Raw genomic sequence first — 27,142 nt, 5'->3', positions numbered from 1 at the left:
AAGTCTTCAGCAACCTTTGTCAAACAGCAGGCATGAATGAGGAGAAGCAGAAAAATCAGTGGGGGAAATGTCACAAGAGAACCAAGGAAACACTGTTTGTCAAGAAGGAATACAACACAAAGGCAAGATGTGGAAAATGTATGACAGAGTGTGGATGAGTAGACGTGTTGGGTAAAACACAGACAGATTAAAGCATATACATTCATGAGTAATATTGTCATACAGGCAAGCAGATGTTTATTAGGTACAGGCATAAAAGTTAGGGGGAAGGATAGAGAGCACTGAAATACAGGAAACGTTCATATCAGACCATGTACAACTGGGCATGCTCATTGCTGTAAGGAATGTAGCCTGATGATGGATGGGATGTAGACTGATGGGTTATGCATTGGTGAACAACAGAAATGGGAAACACTGGGCAAAACAGTATGGCTGATAGTACATGACAGGGAAATGTCTGGGAAAATGCTGATGGGATGGAGTGGAAGCAGTGTTCTGGGGAAAACAATGAAGGAGGAGGGATAGAAAAGGAAAAAAAGCAGAAAGAGAGATAAATATACTTAAAAGATGGTTGGTGGTGATCCAGAAAGAAATGTGGCAGAGTGATGAAGACAAAGGAACAAGATTAAAAAAGACAAAGGTTAGAAATGGAGTGCAAGTCCAATAGTGCAATAGGTGGTAGGAAAATCACATGGAAAAAATATAACCCCAGACAAATGATGTGGTGATAGGTTGGATGAAACAGAGAAAATGGGGACTCAGAAAACATGACTGAGATATCAGAAAATGCTTCAGGGAGTATTATAGAGATATTTATAGAGTAGTAGAAGAAGTGGAACTCAAAAAAGATATACTGGAAAAGGGAGTAGAATTGCAAGAAATGCAGGATGTTTAACTCCCTCTTTGGTAAATGTCTGCATTTAAGATCCTACTTATAAAATGATGGAAGGAAAGAAAAGCAGGTGGCCATGACAGATTTCCACTAGAGATCTACAAGTGGAGCGGGGGATGGATGTAATGGGTACTGAGTGAAGAGTATTAACAGAATATTAAAATCAGAGGAAATCTCATATAGAATTCTATGGGCAAGGGTAGAATTAATACTAAAAGGGAATAGTGACAGGATGGAAGTAAGACAGTATCAACCAATTTCCCTGATTAAGACAGTTTTAAAGAGACAGGCCAAAATATTAGCAAGAAGGTTAGACTAGATTCTATCATTGGTAGTACAATAAGGTTAAACAGAGTAAAAAAATAGAAAGATGGAATGACACTGGTGGAAACAGGTAGAGTGCATGCACACAGAAGAAGAGAAATGAAATGAGTTAGGAAAAGGGGGAAATGCACTTTTTGAACCACATAATATCTTTGACATGGGGAGATGGAGATTGTCATGGGTAGTAGTGAAAAAGAAAGGGATGGGAGAAAATTCTTTAGGTGGGAGTAAATAATGAATAGAAGACCAGAGACAGCAAATGCAGTTAATGTGGAGAGGTAGGAAGGGAGGAGAAGGTGAATAGGAGAATGAGACAGGGGAGAACACTATCATCTGGACTGTTTATACTGATGAAAGAAGACTTAGTCATTCAGGTAAGGGGCCAATTGGGTGAGCATGCAAGGGATAGATTTCAAATTCCTGGCATATGTGAATGACTGTATGTTATAACTCCTCCATACTCGACCCTCATCAGACCATTAATTGAGTGCAATGCTCTCTTTTGCATGTACCTCACCAGACACCAGCAACAACTGGACAGATCATAAAGGTTTCTAACCAAGACAATTTAGAGCCTGTAACCAAAAGGACTCCACGGCATCCAGCTCAAGAGTTGTATAAATACATTTATTGTCAACAAATTGAGAGTTAAGTGCTTTTGTCCCACTCCAGGACTTCTTCAGAACTAAATAACATTTTAAAATCAAACAAGTTATATACTTCTTAAAAAAGTCAGTTATCCAATCACGTTATTCACATTGCTAAAACTGCTTTTAACCCTTTTTCATCCTAACATTTCACAAACATCCATAATTAGAAGGCAATATTACCTATGTATAAAAATGTAGAGCCTCCAAAACATGACCTATGCAGAAACACTGAAGGCCCTGTCGCTGTACTCTGTATCCTACAGGCTGCTAAGTGGCGACCTGTACCTGAGCTATAGAGCAATCTCTGACCCTGTCTAATGGAAATGCTGCATGTCCACAAATCAAATGGGACAAGAGTCACTCGCTTTAGGGGGGTCAACCTCACCTGTAGCATAAACAGAACATGTTGGAGAGACAGATATAACTCACAGAGATTGATGCTCCTTTGGAATAAACTCCCACTTCCAGTGAAGCAGAGCTCCTCAATCATCCTATTTAAGAGCAACCTTCACAACTGGATGGGGGTGGCACCTATGTCACTCATGGACAGATGCAGTTGGTACTAATCACTGATTTGCTCTGCTAACAACAACCATATAACCATGATCAACTAGGGAACAAGGGTATTACATATTAAAGTCCTAGGGCCATTAGCCTAGTAACCTCCTATGAACCTATGGACCTATTGTCTGGAGATATAGATGGAGTCCTAGCATGAATAGGTCTAGTTTTTGATACATTGAGACAATCAATATCAAGAGTAACAGATCATTCTCAAATTCTAGTTGTACTAATCCCTGGACCAAGGTTCTAAATATTGTTGAATTTACAGGGAGAAGAATGACTTTGGACAATTGTTGAGTGATAATGTATATAAGTTTACTTATTTTTATCCTTAAATTGTATTATCTTTTTAAATATTTGACTAAAACTGGCTACTGACATGCATTGTAATTACTGCATATTATTTATTTATTTATTTATACTTTAAGCTTTGTGTAATATGTTGTACAGTGTATGTGAATTTTATTCTCTGTAATGTCTGACTTGAACAGCAATAAAACATGGAAAAATAAAACTGCACAAGCACTTTTATAAAACTCAGTAAGTGCAAATGGTTACAGGGCAAAGGAGGAAAAGCCTAAAGTGACAATAAAAAACACAACTGTTTCATCATGATAATGCTCATCTCATGTTGAATCTATATCTGTACATACATGCATACATACATACATACATACATGTTTGTGTGCATATAAAAAAAAAAAAGCTCACAAATTGCACAACGATGCATGCAGCTGAAGAATACCAACAAAAAAACACCCATCTCCAGTACTCATAGGCACATAGGAAACATATTTTATTAACAGTAAATCAGTTTCATTGTTAATCACATAGCTTCATCACTTCATAACTAATATTGCTATCACTGCATCAGTCTTAAATAAAAGCTGACATAGTTTGAGTGGGCAATTATCCAATAAATGCCAGTCTACAAGAATGAATTTAAAGTAATCATCATTACAAAATTGAATCAATATCTTATTCTTTAACAAAAAAATCATGAATATTCATTTATTCTTTGCCTAAACATTGATCCAGTTAGTATAATCTATCTGCTCTCCTTCTTATTTAGTAAACTCAAAAGAAGTGTCAGAAATTTGGCAATCTAAAATGACACTGTTTATACCTGTAATCCTAAAATGTGCTGTATTTTGCATTAAAACATATTTGCACAAATCACTACATGTTTTGTTTACATCTTATATTACTTCAATAAGCTAAAATGCACTCCTTGAAGTAACATCTCCTTTGATCCTCACAGAAATGGCCACAGAAACTGATGTCCTGTTTTCCATCTATGAACCAGGTTAAATTCTGTTTTAATAATTACTACTTGCAGTTCATCCATCATTACAATTGGACTGCTCAAAGAAAGAAAGGGCTGAAGAGGGAATTTATTAACAAACTTTGGGTGATTGAGAGTATAAATCTTCTACAATTTTGGGTATCCTTAAATGATCTACAATTAGCAGAAGGCATGGGGTCAGTTATGTCATCTGTATACAGCTTCAGTTCCTCCCAAAAAATTGTTTAGGGATAATAAAAGAATGTGTTGCCTGTCCCTGAGAGGCCTTGGCACTATTTGGTAGAAATTATGGCCACTTTTCTAAGGTCCATATACAACTGGTGTTGCTGTTCATTTAAGGAGATTTGTTTCTGGTGTTTATAGGCTTTGTCTCTTAAAGTGAGACATTGTATTTTCACCTAAATTTCCAGTAAAACACAAGCTTTTGTTTCTTTTTTACGCCAATTCTGAAATGATAGTGTATAGCAATATATGTTTGACATATCAGTCCTATTATGTAGGTAGGATGAATGGTAAATTAAGTAACATAATTTAACAGGACATGCAAGTCATAAAGCAAAAAATGTAATCAATGTACTGCATAAACATGCTTTAGTTTATAAAGAATGCAATTTTTATGTGACTGAACTGGAATATAAACAGGTTTCCTGGCAAATTAAACTGAATGCTACTGCCAAACCTTATCTGAATTTCGATATTAATTATAAAAATGTTTTAAATCAAAAGAAGAATAGCAGAAAGTTTTTTTATTCAAGTTTTCTTGTATGCAGTTTTTAAAATGTGTTCTAGATTGCATGTTAGCTATGCCTTGGGATGGTATTAAATGAATATTTAAGTAGGTTAAGAAATGCTACATTTTACTCACCAAAACAGACAAAACATCTTACTACCAAAAGTTACAGGATAAGCACAGGAACAACCCACAAAAATTTTGGGCAGCAATTAACTCTATTCTACAACCACAAAAAACAACTACCTTAACCCCAAAAAATAGATAACAACCAAGAAGACATCCCCACTCAATTTAATAAATACTTTACAGAAACCATCCAGACCCTTGCAAACAACCAGCCTTATGACAACATCCCCACCCCTGCAAATCCACCCCCACCCCAACTACCAATTGCCCCAAGTTCAGCTTCCACACAGAACCAACCAAGTCCATTGAAAAACTACTCCATATGCTCAAACCAATGTCTCTAACCGCAGATAAATAACCTGCTGACTACCTCCACCTGGCTGCAGAAGCCACATCATATCCTGTCGCCATCCTAATTAACAGCTCCATCTCCAAGTATATAGTACCCAAGCTATGGAAAATGTCACATATCATCCCTCTACATAAAGGGGGAACCTCCCAGGAACTCAATAACTACCGCCTTAGAGCCATACTACCCCCTTTATCTAAAATTTTAGAGAGGGTAACACACAAGCAACTAATGAAATATCTCCTAGAAAATAACCTAATAGCAACACAACAACATGGCTTTAGACCCTTCCATAGCACCACCACCACACTAACAGAATTCACCAACATTGTCAATACTCACAGAAACAATGGACTTCTTGTATCTGCCACCTTTCTTGACTTGTCCAAAGCATTCGATATGGTTAACCACAATAAACTACTTCTTTCTCTAGCAGCTCTAAACCTTACCACCCCTGCCATCTCTTGGTTCAAAAACTACCTAGAGGGAAGGAAACAAGCTGTTATGTGGCAAAACCAACACTCCCCCTCCCTACTAGTCTCCCTAGGAGTATTCTAAGGCTCCATCCTGGGACCACTTCTTTTTACCCCCTTCACCAATCAGCTCCCAAACAGTATTCTAAAGCCTGAAAAGTGCAGTTTGCAGATGATACCATCATAATATGCACAGCCAAATCAATTGACATCCTTCATTCCCTAACACAAGAATGCTTTTCCCTAGCAGAAACTTGGATTACAAACCAAAGGCTCATTCTGAACCCAAGTAAAACAAAGCTTGTACTCTTTAGCTCCCACAGAACCACACCTCCCACTGATTCTTTCCTCATATCCCCCTTTAACAAGACCACAATCACCCCCACAAATCATGCCAAACTCTTAGAGGTTGAAATAGATAATTACCTTAGATTTGACCTACATATTTCTATAACCATAAAAAAATACATAAAAAACTTGGCCTACTGTATTGCAATAAAAAAGTCCACACTGACCACTCCAAAACTACTATAGCGAGGACTCACCTACTATCCACCCTACTTTATGCCTCCCCCATGCTTACAAATCTCCGCAAATCTGACCTATACAAACTTGATAGTTGTTATAATAAGATAGCCAAATTCGCTACAACCTGTCCCATCAGAACACATCACTGTGAATGTCTAAAAAATCTCAGTTGGCTAGAATTACCACTACTACTTCAACTCAATCAACTATCACTAGCCCACAAAATAATACTTAACTCTGAAAACACCCCAGCCCTACAAAATCTTTTGCAACCCTATACAACCACCAGGCGCTTGAGGTCTAGCACACAAAACCTCATCAAAGTAACCAAATATAACAATGAAGCTGGTAAGTCTGTCTACAGCCACTGTATAGCAACAACCTGGAACTCCCTTCCTGTCCACATAACTGACAACAAATCCCCATCACAGTTCAAGAAACTTATTAAAACTCACTTTTTGAATAATAGACTGTGCTCCTGTATCCCCCCTGTCTAATGTCACATTAGAACACTTCACCTAACTTAAGTAACTCTGCTAAGCCAACCAATCATAGTACTGTACCCACTTAGGACTGTTAATCTACTGCTCATCCCATCTCTCCAGGAGTTAGGAAAAACTACCCCAGCAATGTTGAGTTCTCTATAAGCAGCTAAAACAAGGAGAAGATGTACTGTAAATCAATTTGGTATCTTTCTCAACTAAAACCAGGTGAAGACATATAGTAAATCAATTTGTTATCTTTCTCAACTATAGCGAGCATCATCTGCTCTCTCGGAGCCTTATTCTACATCTCTCTGCTTTTACTCTGATAGTAAATCTATCACATGAATCCTAAACTTAGAAATATCTTCTAAAATGTAATATTATATTGTAGAGAACAAATGTGTCCTATCTGTTGGTTAATATGTATGTTAAAGTCTCTTCTATGGAAATTGTATGTCAAAAGTCTGTCCTTAAAACTATGTTTTGTATAAAATTGTTCTCTTGGAGCTTTTCTCCCTGGGCCTCCACTGAAAATGGACTTGTAATCCAGTTGGACTCTCCCGGTCAACAAATGTAAAATAAATAAATGAATAAATTTAGTCTAATCACATCGTCACTGTTAAGATAAATGTCATGACTTATTTTTTATTAAAAGTTATTTATTTGGCACATATGTTTTTTTTTTTATTATTTTCCACCACACCAGTAGAATCAGGAGGGATTGAAATGAGAAGTACATTAAATGAAATATGATACCAAAGCAGGTAGAATATAATCAAACATTCTACAGCTCCTTGCAATGGCAGCATAAAATATAACACTAATTTAATCGATGCCTGTGTCATATCTACATGCAGTATTCAACATATTCATAGAAAATGAGCTGGGGACAATGATTCAGGAAACGTTCTTTATAATGTATATAAATAAACCTAATTTGTAGTCTTAGAAAATAGCATGCAATATGCACAACAGCAATGCTGGTAATCAGAATGCTTACAAGTTACAACAGAACTACACCATAATCAGCAGAATTTATTCCAGTTACTTCATTAACAACATTCTTATGACACACTGTACTATGGCACAGTATATGTTCAATTTTCCACATGATTGCAACATATCTGCAGAATGACAACTATTTACATATAAGAAACAGATAGCAGACGGTAGTCACTCTCTCTCTCTCTCTCTCCTCTGAATTCTGCTTCTACCATGCTGATTTTGTGTTGTAGTACACTTCTAAACTGACCCAAAAATAAATCCAAATTATGGCAAAAATGTACAAAAATTAAAAGTAAAAACACCAACAGGGCAACATCACAAGTCTCACTGTTTTATTAGTTCACAAAAGTGTAAGTGCTTTCATTCAATATTCATAAACCTGAATGCAATAACTCCCACTCACAGGCAGGTTGAAATATCTCATATTTCAATACGTTAACACTCTAGCCCTGACTCTAAAAGACTTACTCTAAGTGTAAGTGACCACTTACACTGACAACAAGCTGAAAACTGGTGTTTTGGATTCTTCTCCCAATAGTAAGCCTATTTAGAGATAGGCCTTACACCAAAGCAAGTTACTTACACTGAGAGCAGGTGTTTTGACATCAGAATAGACTTACACCGAAAGCAACTCTTTTGAAATCTGGCCCTCTCTTCCCTACCTTATTCATGTTATACAGCTGCTTAGTAAGAAAAGAATCTAAACTATTGTATTAGTTTTGGTGACACTTCTCTGGAGCCAAGAAAACTGTATCCTGAGCCATGGGGAAGAGGGTGGGGAATCACAGTTGTATATGTATCATGATGAAATGCATTTAACAAATGTAATTTTGATAAATATAAGCTGCAAGATATTCATGCTTACTGAATCTTGTTGGATGTTACTGAATCCACAGGAAACAGTGTGGCCACTGAATGGCCATAAAGCAAGTAGTCCTGCAATTCAGTATTGTACACTATGATTTGCAACGTAAGAAAGTGATGCAGAGCATTAAGACAACGGATATTTTGTTCACTAATAATGTTGCTGCTTTGGGCCTGGACTTTAACCTATATCACCTCATGAAATTGTGAAACAATTTATTTATAGACCCCTCTTTATAAATCTCAGCATGCCACTATGTAGAGGTTGAGAAGCAGAATCACTCACTTACATTATTTTATTTATTATCTTACAATTCTTTAAGTAACAAACATTCCAAATACAGACAGGGCAGTATTTAATAGGAGCAAGGCAAGCATTGTTCCTTATTAAGACATTATAAATGAAGGAAAATATTGCCGTAGCAAGCCAGTCTATTAAAATAATAACTAAAACATAAAAATAAAACAAAGATCAACACAAAAACACAGTATAAAAAACACTACTAGTACAGTTACTAACACTATATTTGCCACACTATAAAAGGTAAGATATAAACTAAAGAGTACACCTTATCAGGTTTAAATAACAGCTACAATAATAATAATAATAATAATAATAATAATAATTGTCATCATCATAAAAAAACAAACAAAAAAACAAAACAAAACAAGAATATCAGATAAATCCTCAGCTCTCCTTACTGTAATTGACAGCAATGTGTTTCCAGTTCTTTAGCATAATTTATAAAGTTTTTATCAGCTTCACAATTTTATTTTGTCAGTATATTTAGTTTAAGTTTTAAAATCCCACAATTTCATCAGAATCTGCTCAATACAAGAACACAGACCAATACATAAAATGTGCACAGGAAGTAGCATACCCATCAAAATACATCACATCCATTGGATGAAAAAACATATAAAACTACAATGTTAAAAAGATGTGACAATGGAGCCAAAACACTGTGTAAACATCAATATACTGTAGGTAAAAAAAAAAAAAAACATAAAAATTTCACTCATAAGCCCTAAGCTTTAAAATACTAGAAATCAAAACATTTTCATTAAAACCAGGAGGGTCCTCCCCTGGGACTGACAAACACCCTCTCAAGGACCCCAGAATTGAACTGAATAAATGAAGGACAATACAATATGTGCTTATATAAAGCACTACTCATGTTCCTATATCGGATATTATCTAAATGTTCGTATATTCTCTTTAACATTCAATCTGTCTTTCCTATGTAATAAGAATAGCAACAGGAGCACACAGCAATATATACCACCCTACTGGTATGACAACTATACCCATCCCACAATTTCACTGTCACCTCATTATAACCTGTTCTAATCACCAGCTCTTGAACCTCAGAAATATAATTACATTGTCTACAACACCCACACTTACTCATACATTTAACTGATCTGCTACAATTTGTAACATTAGAAGTCTCAAAAATTTGTTTGAGATCCCTACCTTTCTTACCTTATTATATCTGAGTGATGACTCCAGGTGCATACGCAGTTAACTCCTACTGACGCCTCAAGGCATCAAATATTGCTTGTTCATATTTGCATCAATAATTCCAAAACCATGCTATATGCAAGTTTTTAAAAGATTTCATCTTAAAGCTTTCACAATGGCAAACTCAACTTCATTAATATTTGACCTCTATTGTGTGCTGGTAAAGAGATGTTAACTGTTGTTTTGATGATATTAATTTATATAGATATGATTTTCACATTTATCTGAATATCTCAAAAACCAAGTAACACAAACAGAACTACTCAGCCTCATATGAAAGCTCTCAGCTAGATAAATAAAATGCTGCTGACAGTATGTGTGTAACTTGAATGGTTGCTGAGATATTGTAAGTTGTTTACAAAATATTACAAATGTAATAGTTACTGTGTTTACTCTGACTTAGAAAATGTGGTTTAAGACCTAGAACTTAAAGACTACTGCCAATATAAAAATAGTTTGTGCTGGAGAGTTTGCCTTTTATGCCTATTTCATAACCCCTATGGTTCCACAGATATGACCACTTGTTTGAAATATGAGGACATAATTTGATTCTGTCAAAAGGCTTAGACTCCGCCCATTGGAAGCTACACAAACTTCCTGAGCTCTATTGGATTGAATGAGTTAAAGACCAATTGGAGTACTTCTCCAAATGAAGTAACAAACTCACAATCTGCCTTAAAGATCGACCGATACTTGTAAATAATCTGCATAATCTCAAAACTAACTGGATAAAATTCAATAACAAAACATTTGTTTAACATATCCATATTAGTCCATAGTTGAGGCACCTTAGGTTTGCTTAAAATAGGGCTAAACCTCCCTGATCTGTGAGCCACAACCTCATATCTAATGTCAGAGATGAAGCAAATCGGGTAACCCCTCTCCTGAAACATATAAATCAGGCCATCCCCTTGTCTCTGAAATTCATTGTCATCAGATACCATCCTCAATAAGCAGATAAACTGCCCCTTAACCAACTAATTCTTCTGAAACAGAGGATATATACTATTAAAATGAAGGTAGGCATTAGAAAACGTGGGTTTTCTGTAAATAGACTTAATCACACTATTCTCAAAATAGATGGTAATGTCTAAATCCAATATTATGAGACAAAGTATAGGGGAATCTCAAAAAAGGGGTAGAATTGTTGATGAAACTCAAAAACTGTTCAAGCTTTTCAACTGTGTCAGTTGAAATTAACATAATATCATCCAAGTATTGCACATAATGAAGCCAATAATCCTTAAAAGGGGAACAACAAAGTACTTGTTGTTCCCAGTGTCACATAAGATTAGCAGATATAGGAACACATGCAGCCCCCATGGCAACACCTTTTCTTTGTCTGTAAAACTCACCTTCAAAACATAAATAGTTGTCCAAAAGGACCAATTCCATAAATTTCTTAAGCATCACACAATCCGAGGGTAATAATGAGTTAAAGTTAGCTAAACATTGTGAAAACATATCTAAACCCTCCAAAATTGGTATGCACCCATATAAATATTGTATATCAATGCAGACAAAGATAAAGCTATCATTCCCAGAAAGTACTGGGAACTGCCTTAAAAAAATCCCATGAATCTTTGAGGATATATTTATAATCCCCTAAAATATGCTTTAACATTTTGTCCACGTATGAAGCAAGCGGAACGGTTTTGGGACCCCTTGCTGATACAATAGGCTGCATAGGGGGGTTCATAAAGGTCTTTATGGACCTTAGGCAAACCAAAAATAGACAGAATGCTAGGTTGTGTAATATGTAAAAAAAATCATATGTATCCTATGAAATGAAATCATTCAACAAATCTTTTAAATATATGTCAGTCTTTTTATATGCTGTATGTATTTCTTTAAGTGACAAGACCACATAATTATAACTATCCATAAGTAATTTTTGCATTCTGCTAGAAAATCAATCACCTCCATTATTACTACCCCCCCACCCTTATCAGGTTTCATCACCCTCAAGCTGTTATCAGAGGAGATGGAAACCAAGGGTTGACAGATATGTGACTCAAGATTATTAAAATGTTGTGAATATCCATTAGCCAGTTGGGAAAATCTCCCTTCTACAAAAACCTCAAAGGCACTTGTTAAAGGTGTCTAAGGTGGAATAAAAGTGCTCCTTTTCTTGACATCACAACCCCTGTTACAGACCAATACATCTTCCTGAATAACATTATGCTCCTTGTTTTTGAAAAAGGCTGCTAAATTAAGTTTACAAACAAAAGGTTTCAGCTCCAACAGTGTATCAGCTACATTAACTTTTCTACAGGGGACAAATGAGAACCCCCTTTTCAAATAAATCAAACACAGCATCCTTAATAACATAACTGGAATAATTAAAATTCTTAAAACCATTCCATACAAAAACACGCTGTGAAGCAAAACTAATACCGGAGTCCACAAATCCAGTCCCAAAACAGTCATTTAATGTATTCTATTCTTGCCCCAGCCACAGCCCCTGCCTCTGCTTTTTCTTCTGCCTCTGCCTTGATGGAAATTGTTGTTTGTAACATGTGTCTGCTGATTTGCATTCCCTTCTTTCACATTTACAGCACATTCTAAAAAAGATGATAAACTGATAGGACAATGTGCTGAGTTATTAACCATCTGACAAGGGGACACTACATTGTTATCTGAATCCCTCTCACTGCCAGAATTACCATTTCCATTACCCTCTTGCCTAGCGGAAGGAGCAAAATTTGTATTAGCACTAAAGGATCTTTCTGTATTGGGGCCGGATAGGCAGAATTTGATTTATAAACTGCAATATCCCAAAGGAATTTTTTCTCTTTCCTCTGCTTTAACAATCATTTAATTGTAAAATGACAGCTTCCATCCTTAAACCATTTTCATGTATCATAATTTTCAAAGGATCAAGACCGTGATGACTGAACATTTTAACAAGTTCCGTGTAAGTTGTAGAGCCATGAAAAATTCCACTAAGAAATTTGTAATCCTTAAGCCCAAAGGCACAATCTCTTTCAGAAAACATGCCCAAGATATGCATTCTCAAGCTGCAGCTTACAATACTGAAATAACAGACCTTGTAACATTTCTAACGACTTATCCAATGGAACCAAGTATTCAGGTGGATTGTGTTGCTGTAAACTGACAGAGGCAAAAGTAAAATTACACAGCCACTGTTTTAAATCCACATGTTCATAACAGTTATCCTGAATATTGCTAGAAGTGGCCAAAGTATTTGAATTCAAACCATTCATAGAAGAAAGTACAGTACCTGGCTGGTGAGAAACGGCATCAGAACCAAGGTGTATACTGTTAAGTGATTTAATACCAGATCTGTTACTTTGCTCAACTGCTGGGGCAAAAGCTTTGCAAACACCACCGGTCTTTGCTGCAGCGATACTGGTTGAACCTTTACCATGATGTACATCACTGTTTACCCGGGACTGCGAAGGATTGGAAGGCTGAGATGAAACCAAAAACTGTTGTGACATACAGCAGACATCCAGTTTCTATGTTAAAACTTGAATTAAAGCCGTTAAATTCCCAATGAATTGAATGAGCTGCTCAAAAGCTGTGCTCTGTTCACTGTGCTCACAGTGCATGAAATCATCAGACCGAGAATTTGACTGATTACAAAAGGTTTCTTCTATGTCTGAAAGAGACATCTCCATGATTGTAAAACAAAACCACACTCAAGTAAAGAAGACTAAACTAAAACAAAAAAAAAAACGTTACTAAGGATGATGTCTCTACTGCTGTTCCTTAAGGTACCACATCCACACAGTCAAAGAGTATGAACCAACCTTTTATTAGAAAAAGCAAAATTTATCCAATGGTTTAAACATTTTCTTTAGGTTTTAAAATTACCCAGCTTCATCAGAACCTGCTCAATGCAAGAACACAGAACAATATATAAAATGTTCACAGGAAGTTGCATACCCATCAAAATACATCACATCCATTGGTTGAGAAAACATATAAAACTACAATGTTAAAAAGATGTGGAGAAAGCAGCCAAAACACTGTGTAAACATGAATATACTGTAGGTAAAAAAAGAACATAAAAAATCCAGTCATAAGCCTTAAGCTTTAAAGCACTAGAAATCAAAATATTTTCATTCAAACCAGGGGGGTCTAATGCATTCAATTTGAGTTGCCATAGCAACTCTTTAAATTCAAGAATTGTTTCAATCGGTCCACCCCATGGGACTGACAAACACCCTTTCAAGGACCCCAAAATTGAACTGAATAAATGAAGGACAATACAATCTGTGCTTATATAAGGCACTACTCATGTTCCTATGCCTAGTATCATTTAAATGTTCATATATTCCCCTTTTTAAAATTCAATCTTTATTATTTTTAGTTTTAGTATATATTGTTATTATTAGTATTATAATAATAATGATAATGGGCTATAATAATGTGTATTAGTATATACTAATGATAATGGGCTATAATAATGTGTATTAGTATATACTAATGACAATGGGCTATAATAATGTGTATTAGTATATGATAAAGATAATGGACTGTAATAATATGTATTAGTGACTACTAATGATAATGGGCTATAATAATGTGTATTAGTATATACTAATGACAATGGGCTATAATAATGTGTATTAGTATATACTAATGACAATGGGCTATAATAATGTGTATTAGTATATACTAATGATAATGGGCTATAATAATGTGTATTAGTATGTTGCTGTCTTTCGGCTTTTCACAGTTAGGGGTTGCCACAGTGGAACTCTGGTCCGCTAATGATTGGCAGTAGATTTTCACAGTGCTGAGTTGCCAGCTTGATGCCCAACCTTCAACGAAGGGACTTCACGCATGTCTTTCGGAACGCCACTCGACCCGCGGGGAGGACATGCAGACTCCTCACAGAAGGCATAATGTGTATTAGTATATACTACTGATAATGGGTTATAATAATATGTATTAGTGTATAGTAATGATAATGGGCTATAATAATGTATATTAGTGTATACTAATGATAATGGGCTATGTTGCAAAATATCCAGAAGTTGTACCATTTACAAGAATAATGTTAATCATTTGGCTGAGAATTTGTACATTTATCTCTTTAATTGCATCCCAGAAGAGATACTTACTGACCAAGGCACTCCCATTACATCACTGATATTGCATCAGTTATGCCAAAGATTTAAAGATAAGCAGTTATAAACATCAGTGTGCCATCTACAGACTGATAGTTTAGCACAGAGGTTTAATGTAACACTACAATTCATACTGAGGAAAGTAAATAATGCAGATTTAGCATAGCAATAGCAATAGAATAGCAATTCATTGCTCCATTATAACAGTTGTCATCCCCCACATCAATGTAGGGGTATTGTAAAGGGTCAAATGGTCAGGCTGTCAAGGCTTATTAGTGACAACCAAGTTTTGAAAGAGTTATTTACATTGATAGGGATGTTTCTTGATAGAGGTTATCCCTTGAAAATGTTGACTAAAATACATAACGAGGTATTAAGTAAGAGAGTCACTATTTTTTCATCTATACTTAAGAGGAAGACTATAAAAATTGAGAGAACAGTTAATAACCATAGTATTTTAGATTCAAGGGCATTGGTCCATAAATATAACAATCAAATACATGGGATAGTGGATTCCATACGTACAGCATGGGATCTATGTTTTGACACTGAATTGAAACGTGTTTTAGACAGTCTTCCTAAAGTAGTTTTCTCAAGGGGGAGAAATATCAAGGGGTTCTTAGAAGGATATAGGCCCGGATATACTCTTTCCAAAATGAATAAATGTGGGACTTGTAAATCTTGCAGATTCATCAATGATGGACCTTATGTATGTGTACCGAGTTATAACAGGACTATTTTATGTCCAGGTAGGGTTAATTGCAACACTCAGAGGGTGGTGTATTTAGCTACATGTACCAGCTGTAGTGCATTTTGCATAGATTAAACTATCTGTAGGCTGAGAGACCGGATAGTTGAACATCTTAGGGCCATTAGAAACCGAGACCCCCATAATGCTATATATACACACAGTATTGTATGTACTAATTTTAAGAGATTTTTTTTATTTTTTGTAATTGATAGGGTGTTGCACAATGAAAGGGGTGATGATGAAAAATTAAAAGTGGAACTTTTGGAGTATAAGTGGCAGGTCATTTTGGATGCAACAACACCACCTGAGTTGAATGATTTTATTTCGATATTGCCAGTTTTGAAACATCGAGCCAGTAAAATCTAGATATGTGACCTTTATTTATATTGTTGTGATTCATTTTAGTGTATTTATAATAGTATTTATATTAGGAGGAAATACTTAAAATATCTGAGTCTCTTTTATGTTTATTACAAGATTTGCATTTGTGGATTGTACTTGTATTTTAGGTATGGTTCTTTTTTGTATGATGTTTAGCTTTAAGATGATTGTGCATCATTCTTAATTGAATAATTAGTGATTGAAAAGTGTATGTAAGGAGTTTGGGAATAGCTACCATTCACTCTGATGATGCCATTGATTTATGGTTAAAGTGCTTAGTGTGTGTAGCAGCATTAAAAGGCTATCGGATCTATACTGTTCTTCGTGGTTCATTTTTGTTTTTACAAGTTTACTACCCATTAGGTAATTGTTTTTTTTGTGTGGTGAGTTCTTAAAATTTTGTCCATACATTGAGACAAGAGGTAATTCTGTTCATTCTCAATCTGATTGCAATAATTTATAGATGAGTTATTTCTGTTGCTAAACCTATAAATTCTTTAAATGAGGGAGTAAATTCATTTTTCCAGTTTTGTGTGATCACTTTTCTGGAGATTGTCAATACAGTCCACACTATGTTATATTTCGTTCTTTTAACACAAGTGGAAATAGGAGTATTAAAAAGATTTAATGATTTAGTAAAATAAATGTATCTCCAAAAATGCCTGTAAAAAAGAATTAATATCATTCCAAAAAGGAACCAAGACAGTACAATCAAGGAACATGTGTTACCAATCTGCTTTAAGTTCTTTCTTGCGTCTCCAACAAGGTTGCTTTTTCTTGTACATCATTCAGTTTTATGAGGGGTGAAGAAGGACCTATGTAAAAACTTCCATGTAAACAAATGCCATCTAAGAGATGAAGTAGTATGTTTAGATGACAATAGGATTTTTTTTGTCGTCTTCACTTGGTGATCTATTATTGATTTGGATAAAATAGTTCCAGTATGTATCATTATATGTTTTAGTTTCCCTCTTTATCACTTTATACAATTTGGACAAGAGATCATGTCCCAAGGAATTTTGTTGCAAGAAAAATATGATAGATTCAGTCAATTTTGGGAAATGATCCTTTAACATTGGTTGCATTGACTTAATTTCCCCTTCTATATATAGTCTACAAGATTGTACATCTAAAGACATATCTTTATCCAAATCATATTTATTCCTAATGTAATCTACTTAGTGCAGCTGTTTGTCTTTCTTTAAGTGAAACCAGTACAGCAGATTCTTCTCTTTAAAGGCAATCATTACTTCTAATTTTGAAGCAGGGGCACTACTTTGATTATATGCTATAGGAAATATAAGGAAAAGCCATGCCTTATGAGCCAGATTTCTATGTATTACATTTCTAAAGGTATTTAATGCAGTCAAAATGAAGTAAGACTCACTTGTTTGGTGACTTTTCCCTATAATGCAATGCTTTAATAACCCAAAATAAACTGTTATTTAATATAAGATAATTATTAGTATATGTATTACAGTTAGAATGCATAAAAAGGTTTCATAAAAATTCTTTTCATCTAGCTGTATAACTGTTGTTGAGCCAAAGACATATTGTTTTCATAACTAATGATAATGAATATAATTCTGTGTCTGGTAGTCCTATTCTCCCTACATCCCAGACTCTTATATAAGGATTTAATGCAATTCTTTGTCAGGGAACCAAATAAATTTCAAACTGTTAAAATCTTTAATACAGGTTTTTATAGGAGGTAATGTTAATAATTGAATAATATATAGGATTTTTGGCAAGATAATCATTTTGATGATAGAGAGACTTTCTTCCATCGTAAAGACAATTTTATTTTATTTGTCTATTATATTCGTTATCTTAGTCACACAATTAGTATAATTATAATATGCTATATCTTTAATGTTATCCATTATGGTTATTCCCAAGTAATTCATTTTCTTTTTTTAACAATATATTTAAGGAAATTATTTGGGATTTTATTCTTATTTATGTTTATCGGTAACATTTTTGTTTTGTTATCATTTAATGTTAAACCATATTTTCTTTGAAATAGTTCCATTGCTAAAGCTGTTGCAGAAATAAATGTATCATTATCAATCAATGTCAATAAGATGTCATCTGCAAACAACTGAATTTCAGAACTTGAATTCTCAGTTATTTTGATACCTTTTATATCTGTATTTGATCTAACAAAGTTAGCAAAAGTTTCTATAACTAGGGTAAAAAAGGGGTTTTCCCCAAAGGGGATGATGACACATTTTTTAGCATTGAGCTTAAGGCCATGGTTCTGACACAAGCTGTTGGTCTCAGTGAGGTCATTCTGTAGAGTGTCAACATCATTTGGGGAGTTAATAATAGCTCCCAACTGCAATTGTCTGCAAACTTTGTCAGCCAGAGTCCATTTGTGTTGGCCTGGACTTCAGAGAAGTAGATACCAAACAGAAGAGCACCCAGGACCGACCCCTGTGGGACTCCACTCATGACTAGTTGGCAGTCTGACTTTGAGTCAGCTGCTTTCACACTATGGGTTCTATCTGTGAGCCAGTTTGCAACCCAACTAGTGACATAGGGGTTGATGTCTACCTTAGTGAGTTTTTCTATGATTCCTGAATGGGGAATGGTATCAAAGGCCTTGGCCAGATCAAGGTAGGTTGTATGAACCAACTTGCCTTCATCCACAGCTCTGGTGACTGACTCAAAGAAGTCAACCAAGTTGGGCAGGCATGCTCTATCCTTCACAAAACCAAACTGTGTGGGATCCAGAGTTTGGAGGTTCCCTATATCCTTGTTTATTTGGTCCGTGATGATGTAATCCATAGCTTTGCATATCAGACTCATCAGGCTAATGGGGCAATAGTTTCCAGGGCCTGTAGTTGCTCCTTCTTTGTGGAGAGGGATGAATGTAGCAGTGCACCATTTGGTAGGAACAAAGCCTGAGATGAGGCTATGATTTACCAGGGCACACAGGTGAGGTGCCAGTTCACTCTGTAGTTTATGTAGAACACAGCCAGGGATATTGTCAGGTCCCATAGAAGCTGTATTGCTGGCCTTAGACAGTGCTGTTTTAACCTGTGCAGCAGTAATACTGGGTGCCTGGCAATCTACTGGTATTGTGATTGGTCCTTTTGGGGGAGGAGTAAATTTGGCACTGAATCTTTTGGCCAGTATATTGGCAATATCTGTTGGCTCAGTATAGGAGGTACCATTGTGCAGTAGCTCAGAGAAAATCTGGGTATTGCCATATAGATTCTTTACATAACTATAGAAGGTCTTGTGGTTGTCTTTACTATCTGCTGCAATTCTGTTTTCATATCTAGCTTTAGAGGATTTGATGAGGGATCCCAACTTTTTGTTGAGGCTGATAAGGGAGTTTTTCCATTCTTCTGACTTCACCTTATTCTGCATCAGTTTCCTCCTTCTATTGTAGAGTTTGTTTATGGCAGGGGACCACCAGATTGGCTTCCTTTCTAGTAGCTGTAGCTACTAAATGAAAGTTTTAAACAGATAAAGGAGCAAGGAGACTCTAGAGAATGCTTTTAACAGCAAACAAATCAGTTATATGATACCTGACTAGAACACAGAAACATAAAACAAAATGCACAGAAAAGCACAGATAGAGCACTCACAAACAGAAAATACAACTCTTAGTATGAAAAAGCAGTTTGCAGTTAAGTAATTCAGTAAAAATGCAATTAGAGTAATGAAACAGCATCTAGCAATGAAAAGTAAAGTTAAAACAGTCTAAAACAGTACATAAATGTAGTGAAACAGTAAAAAAAGCTTTATAACAGTGTCAAATGTAGTAGATTAGCTGTATAGCACAATAATAAGCATTAAAGAAGTGCAATTCAATGCAATAAACGTGAGAAATTACTTGTTCTGCTCTTGGAATCTTAAGGAATTTCTGCTTTGTCCCAGTGATGAATCACCATTCCACAGCCTGGTACATACAAGCACAGCCCCTTGCAGACACAGCATTTATATATCGGAAAGGATGGAAGAATCTAGTAGCTCAAATTACTACCTACTAGCCCCTGCTCTTACACCAGTCACTTGTGCTAAAGAAGGTCAGGAAACCCTGTTACTCACAATAATGAATAAGACAAGACACTATCAGCAGAAGATGGCTGCCACAAACACAGAAAACTCAACAAACAAATCTACCAGGCCTGGACAATAGCAGGACTCTATCTACCTGAGTAGAACACAGAAACCTCACAATAAATGCTCAGAAAAGTACAGAAAAAGCACTCACAAACAGAAAATACAAGTCTCAGTATGAAAAAGCAGTTTACAGTTTAGTAATTCAGTAAAAATGCAATTATAGAAATGCACACTATTACAGCTACTAGCTGTAGCCACTAAATAAAAGTTTTAAACAGATAAAGGAGCAAGGAGACTCTAGGGAATGGTTTTAACTGCAAATAAATCAGTTATATGATACCTGACTAGAACACAGAAACCTCACAAAAATGCACCGAAAAGCACAGATGGGGCACTCACAAACAGAAAATACTGCTCTCAGTATGAAAAAGCAGTTTACAGTTAAGTAATTCAGTAAAAATGCAATTAGAGTAATGAAACAGTATCTAGCTATGAAAAGTATGGTTAAAACAGTATAAAACAGTTCATAAATGTAGTGAAATATTAAAAAATGCTTTATAACTGCAAAAAGTAGTAGATTAGCTGTATAGCACAATTATAAGCATTAAAGAATTGCAATTCAATTAAATAAATGTAAGAAATAACTTATTCTGCTCTTGGAATCTTAAGGAATTTCTGCTTTGTCCCAGTGATGGATCACCATTCCACAGCCTGGTACATATAAGCATAGCCCCTTGCAGACACAGGGTTTATATACCAGAACGGATGGAAGAATCTAGAAGCTCGAATTACTACCAAGTCCTACTAGCCCCTGCTCTTACACCAATCAATTGTGCATGAGAAGGTCAGGAAACCCTGTTACTCATAATAACAAAGAAGACAAGACACTATCAGCAGAAGATGGCTGCCAGAAACACAGGAAACTCAACAAGCAAAGCTACCAGGCTTGGACAATAGCAGGCCTCTATTTACATGAGTAGAACGCATAAACCTCACAATAAATGCACAGAAAAGCACAGAAAGAGCACTTATAAACAGAAAATACAAGTCTCAGTATGAAAAAGCAGTTTACAGTTTAGTAGTTCAGTATAAAAATTCAGTTACACTAATGCACACTATTACAGCTACTAGCTGTAGCCACTAAATGAAAGTTTTAAACAGATAAAGGAGCAAGGAGACTCTAAAAAATGCTTTTAACTGCAAACAAATCAGTTATATGATACCTGACTAGAACACAGAAACCTCACAAAAAAATTCACAGAAAAGCACAGACAGAGCACTCACAAACAGAAAATACAACTCCCTGTATGAAAAAGCAGTTTACAGTTAAGTAATTCAGTAAAAATGCAATTAGAGTAATGAAACAGTATCTAGCAATGAAAAATACAGTTAAAACCATATAAAACAGTACGTAAATGCAGTGAAACAGTAAAAAAACTTTATAACAGTGCAAAATGTAATAGATTAGCTGTATAGCACTATGATAAGCATTAAAGAAGTGCAATTCAATGACATTAATGTAAGAAATAACTTATTCTTTTCTTGGAATCTTAAGGAATTTCTGCTTTGTTCCAGTGATGAATCACCATTTTTTTACTAGTTCTTCTACTTGTATTTTCCCAACAGTTTCTAATTGCATTCAAATTCAAATGTAGTCTTTTGACTAAATATTTTAGATGTTAGACACAATTTCTGTGTTGATGTTATAGACTGTGTTAGAAGTGTTTTTTTTTAGCCTTAGTGTTTTGAGTATATGATGACAGAGTTTCAATATTCAATTAATTGATGATGACTGTCGATTGGTGAATTCAAAAACTCATCACTGGTATAAGTGGGCTGTTTTTCTGTGTTTCTGTGTTATTTCATCTGATGAAGTCTGTGGACAAAAACGTATTTACCTGAGCGTTTATGTGAAAATAAAAGTTGTATTTACAAATTTTTGGGCATCTTTAGAGTGTGGTTCTTCGTGGCCTTCTGAACTGTTTAGATTTCCTCAATGAAAGGGTATCTAAAAGATAAACTAAGGGGCATGGAGTAAGAATGACTGAATATTGAATCTGGAAAAGTAACTGAAACTACAGTTTATTTTTAATTTTGCCATTTGTTTAATACATTTTGGAATAAATCAGCGTTTTTATATATGTCACACCTCTAGTGTCTTACCAAGTTACCAAGTTAACAAAGGATGACTATATAAGTAACTAAACAAATACATCAGGTAAGGCTGACTGCTCATTAAGTATAATTACCTGACTCATCCAATAAGGAAAGAATCTATCATACAACGCAGCCCAAGTAGTCTCTGGCTGCTGCCATTGTCTAGGTGAATAACAGTCAGTGTCTCAATGGGTGGCACACTCACCTTTGGTGCTGGAAGAAAACAAGGCTGTGGGATCTATTCCTTTCTAGGGTCTGGATTAATTTTCAAATTCCTCACACTACAGTATAGATTAGGAGGGTGCTGCACTCCCGTCCTTCAGAAGATGTTAAACCAAGGTCCCATATGCTTGATTTGGCAGTTGATTAGATGATTGTTAAAGATCTTGTGGCACTTCTGAAAAAGAGTAGTGGAAGCTTACTGAAGCCTTGACCAAATTTCTGCTAGTAGTTTAAGCACCACCTGAAGTATCCACTGACAGGAGGGGGCCAATCCTAGTGAGAGTGACCCAGTCAACAAAAGGTAAATAAATACATAAATAAATATATACATACATAAAAAATATGGCACTGGAAACATACAGAATGCATTTCCACAAAGTTAAATGCAGCTGTGTTTTATTCACATTACAAATGGGATGGAAGAGTAATAAGAAAAAATGATATAAAATGCAGTCAAAAGTTTGAAAACATGAATAATAAGAATTCAGTACTAAAAACATAAAACCATTTGCAGGCATGGGACCTCTGTGAACATGTCTAATGTATAATATTTGTAGAATATTCCAGGATAGTAAATATTGGACTTGTAACAATATATTGACAGCAAACTCTTCAGATCCATTCCCAGCCAGAGATGACGTAATACCTTCAATTATTTCTTAACTGGTAGAAACAAAATCCCGTTAACCTTTGTCTGCTGGTCTTTATTCAGTCCGGCTTTTATTTTATTTCTTCTAGACTCCTTATTCCATCTGTAGTAACAGTTGTTCATCAGGATACCGGAAGGCACCTCTTCGAGAAAAACCCATCTGCTGCTATGACTGTGTATTGTGCTCTGATGGGGAAATCAATAATCAGACAGGTCTGGAATCACTGAAACATATATATATATTCTTTTGTAAATGAAATGTAATCATTGCGTATGTGGTTAATAGCTCTGTGTTCAGACTTTCAAAGACATGAAACAATTGAATAAATAAATAAATAAATCTTCATTCAGTAAGAATATGAGAAAAAAATCAGAATTCTAGTTTTTGAAAAGCAGATACATTTATATTTGTTTTTACTTCATGTTTGTCAGTAGTATAAAATCTACCTGGTACAAGGGTTTATTTGCTAAGGAGATCCAGACAATTCAATATGGTTCAGTGCCTAGCAACCTATAAGTGGATGCTGAGGAAAATGGGTATGAATCTACAAATTTAATATACCTTAGCTATAAATCTATGTTGTCAGATCTCAACATAAAGAGTTTCTAGCAATACAGATCAACAAACTACAAATATTTGTACACAAAGCATATAATTTTATCAAACTGTTGTCAGTATTAAACCTGTTTTTCTTTTCATCTTTCTATATATGTACTTTTATGAATGCCTTCAACAAATTGTGACATGAGTTCTCAGTGATCTGTCTACAACTGTTTTTCTTTTTAAGTCTCATGGCCTTATTTACTACATCTCAAGATGTGATTACATATTTGTTAGTCAGGAGAGTATCACAGTGTTTACAACTGAGAAAATAAGAGAAAGTATTCTTGTTCATCCAACATAAATTTACTGGAATGCTTGAGGGACTAGGAGGGGAGATGGTTTGGTTACCCAATACATGGATGAGGTTTGTTAGATCATGTTGATATTTATTAAATCCAATTGACTGAGACTGAAAGGTATTCTGTATTGTTTAGTAGTGCAAGGATGTGGTTTTAAAATATGTGTTTTGCAGTATTTTCTGTGTAGCATTAGCAGGGTCGGTTTTAAGGTAAAATGGTACCCTAAGTGAAGGTCTGCATGATGCTCAATCCACTGCCTACTGCTTATCCCTGCACACATCTGAAAGTACCAACCCTATCTTCCACACACTAGCCTCCATACACCACCCAGATTAATTTTTTTCAAACTTTTCACATATTTTGCCTTACTTTACAGGTCTATATCACATCTTTTTAACACACTCTAACTGTCCAAAATTGCACTCTAAGAACTGAAGAAGAAAAAAATCTGAATTAAGATGATGTTTTTGCAATCAAAAGGCTTGTTTTATACATGTTCTGAGGTGCAAACTTTTCATCCAATGAAATAGTATGACCGAGGAACAAAAATTCATTCTTATTCATAAACTTTGCTTTTTTATGCATCCTTTCCACACTCCCTAACTGGTCAAGAGTGCATTGAAATACCTATGGAATAAATAGTTGAATTAAAGGGATTAAGGAGATATGAGGGCACAAAGCTCCAAGATGTTGTGGGGTTATCAATGCACTCAACTTATATCTAAATGCATTGTGTCCAGACATAGGGATATAACCATTTGACTGTACTTAGCACTTATCAGGATAATAATAAAAGATGATGTCTTTTCTGTAGGTACTTTTCCAAACACTTGTCACAACTGAAATGACCACAGATAATCTTCAATAAAGGAATCAGTGGCCAAAATCTATGGTTAGTGATCTGATATCATGTCATTATCTCTCCCATGATATGCATCCCACCACCCATCTATGCTTTCATCTCCGTCATCTCTAGCTTTCTTAACTGCACTGGTTTTACTGACCAGGTTTCAATACCATAAAGAAGTACTGGTCACAATGCAACACTGTTTTGTGTACCTTAATCTTCAGCTTCTTTGGCATTCTTCTGTCACAAACTACCCCTGACACAACAGCTCTTCTATTTCTAGCTTTGACTTCCTCATTTAGACTTCCCTTTATCTTAACCACCCTTCCCAACTACTTGAAGCTGTTAGCCTGTTTTACTATTTTCCTATGTCAGTGTTCAATTTCTTCTGATTTTCCCCATTTGCTGCCATGACTTGACATGTCTTGTCTGCCTTTAGTTTCAACCCCTGTGCCATCAGTTTTGCATTCCATTTACCTTTCATTCACTGAAGTTTTTATTCAGAGCCTACTTGTAATTCCAGATCCTCTGGATACAGTTTTCTTGATCTGTCCTCTCTGCTAATGAAGTCCATCACCAGTATGAATAGCAGTGAACTCAGAGATGAATGCTGATGCACACCCATTCCCACTAGGGAACACTTTGTGTCATTGGGTTCTTATACATAGCCTACATTAATTGTACCAACGTTTCTGGTGCTTTAAACTATTACAGGATTGCCATATCAACTTTCTTGGGACCCTATTGTATGCTTTCACCAAGTCTAGGACAACGGTACTGCACTCACGAGTGTGCCATCTTTTTAATAAGACATTAAACTAATTTCCCATATGTGTCAGCAGATAGTAACTCAGGTGCATATAAACAACCCCATGACTAGCTAAATTTCACTTATTCAGGTATGAATACCACCTTGCTTCTCCCATGAAAGAGGGACTAAGCTAGTCAGAAAAGTGCAAATAAATAAATAAATAATCAGATAAATAAATATGCTTTTCTTCTTCCAGATACAAGTAGCAATTGGCAAACAGAAAATAATAAAGAGCAATATGCAGAGTGAATAATGTGCAAATCTAAACCAGTTTGTCTTTTTCTCTTTTTTTAGATGCCACTGACTGTATAAAATGCTCAGGAGACTCATGGTCTGATGAAGGAAGAAGGGTCTGCATTCCAAAGCTTATAGAGTACCTGTCATACAGTGATCCATTGGGTGCAGTCCTGGCTGCTGGCACTATTTTGCTTTCCATCATTCCCACCTTTGTACTTTGGATTTTTGTTGCATATTGTGACACACCAATTGTAAAAGCAAACAACCACAATCTCAGCTACTTTTTGCTAGTAGCTCTTAGCCTTTGCTTTCTCTGTGCATTAATATTTATTGGAAAACCAAACAATGCTACCTGTATGGTCAGACAATCTGCATTTGGCATTGTATTTTCTGTTTGTATTTCTATTATTTTAGCAAAAACAATTACAGTTGCTCTTGCATTTAGAGCAACAACACCAGGACGTTTCCAGCAGAAATGGGTGGGATCCAGTACACCAAGTTTCATAGGACTTTTCTGTGCTTTTCTACAGATCTGTATTTGCTGTGTTTGGCTTGCATATTCAGCACCTTTTGCAGAGGAAAACTTGAACTTATATAAGGACAAGATAATCATAGAATGCAATGAAGGATCCAAAATAATGTTTTACTGCATGCTTGGATACCTTGGTCTCTTAGGAATTATAAGTTTCATAGTTGCCTTTTCAGTAAGGAAATTGCCAGATAGATACAATGAGGCTAAATTTATCACATTTAGCATGTTAATTTTTATAAGTGTTTGGTTGTCATTTATTCCAGCATACCTTAATACCAAAGGGAAGTATGTGGTTGCTGTGGAGATATTTGCAATTTTGTCTTCAGGGTTTGGGTTACTGAGTTGTATTTTCTTTCCAAAGTGCTTTGTTATTCTGTTGAGGCCTGATTTGAATACAAGAGGAAATGTTACACAGAGATCACATTAAATACAATTTGCAATGGTAACAACTCCTGATTCAAAGATTCTGAATATGCTAAGAATGAAATCAGGAATAGTAATCAAAACTATTAGCGTATCATGAACTCGTGTAATAGCATGCCTTGGCATATTTATTTATCCTTTGTTGATCTGGTTGGGTCATTTAGGCTAGTGGCCTTTTTCAAGGCAGACCTGAGGTGGTATTTATACTACTGGGGAAAATTTGGCT

At 35.4% G+C, this 27,142-nt stretch overlaps 1 protein-coding gene across 1 annotated transcript in view; it reads left to right on the top strand.

The window, feature by feature from the left end:
- LOC122805939 (extracellular calcium-sensing receptor-like) overlaps positions 1 to 26,920 on the top strand; it is a 62,334-nt gene extending 35,414 nt beyond the window's left edge. Inside the window, exons 3-4 of the mRNA XM_044076183.1 lie at positions 23,253 to 23,376; positions 26,019 to 26,920. Of these exons, the coding sequence (XP_043932118.1) occupies positions 23,253 to 23,376; positions 26,019 to 26,920 (1,026 nt within the window). The remainder of the gene's footprint in view (positions 1 to 23,252; positions 23,377 to 26,018) is intronic.
- Positions 26,921 to 27,142: the final 222 nt, after the last annotated feature.

Source organism: Protopterus annectens, chromosome 7.part0 (genome assembly GCF_019279795.1).
Source record: "Protopterus annectens isolate FY-2018-M chromosome 7.part0, PAN1.0, whole genome shotgun sequence".
Classification (NCBI taxonomy): domain Eukaryota; kingdom Metazoa; phylum Chordata; order Ceratodontiformes; family Protopteridae; genus Protopterus; species Protopterus annectens.
Note: the sequence above shows the minus strand (reverse complement) of the source record. Positions and strands in the feature narration are given on the sequence as shown.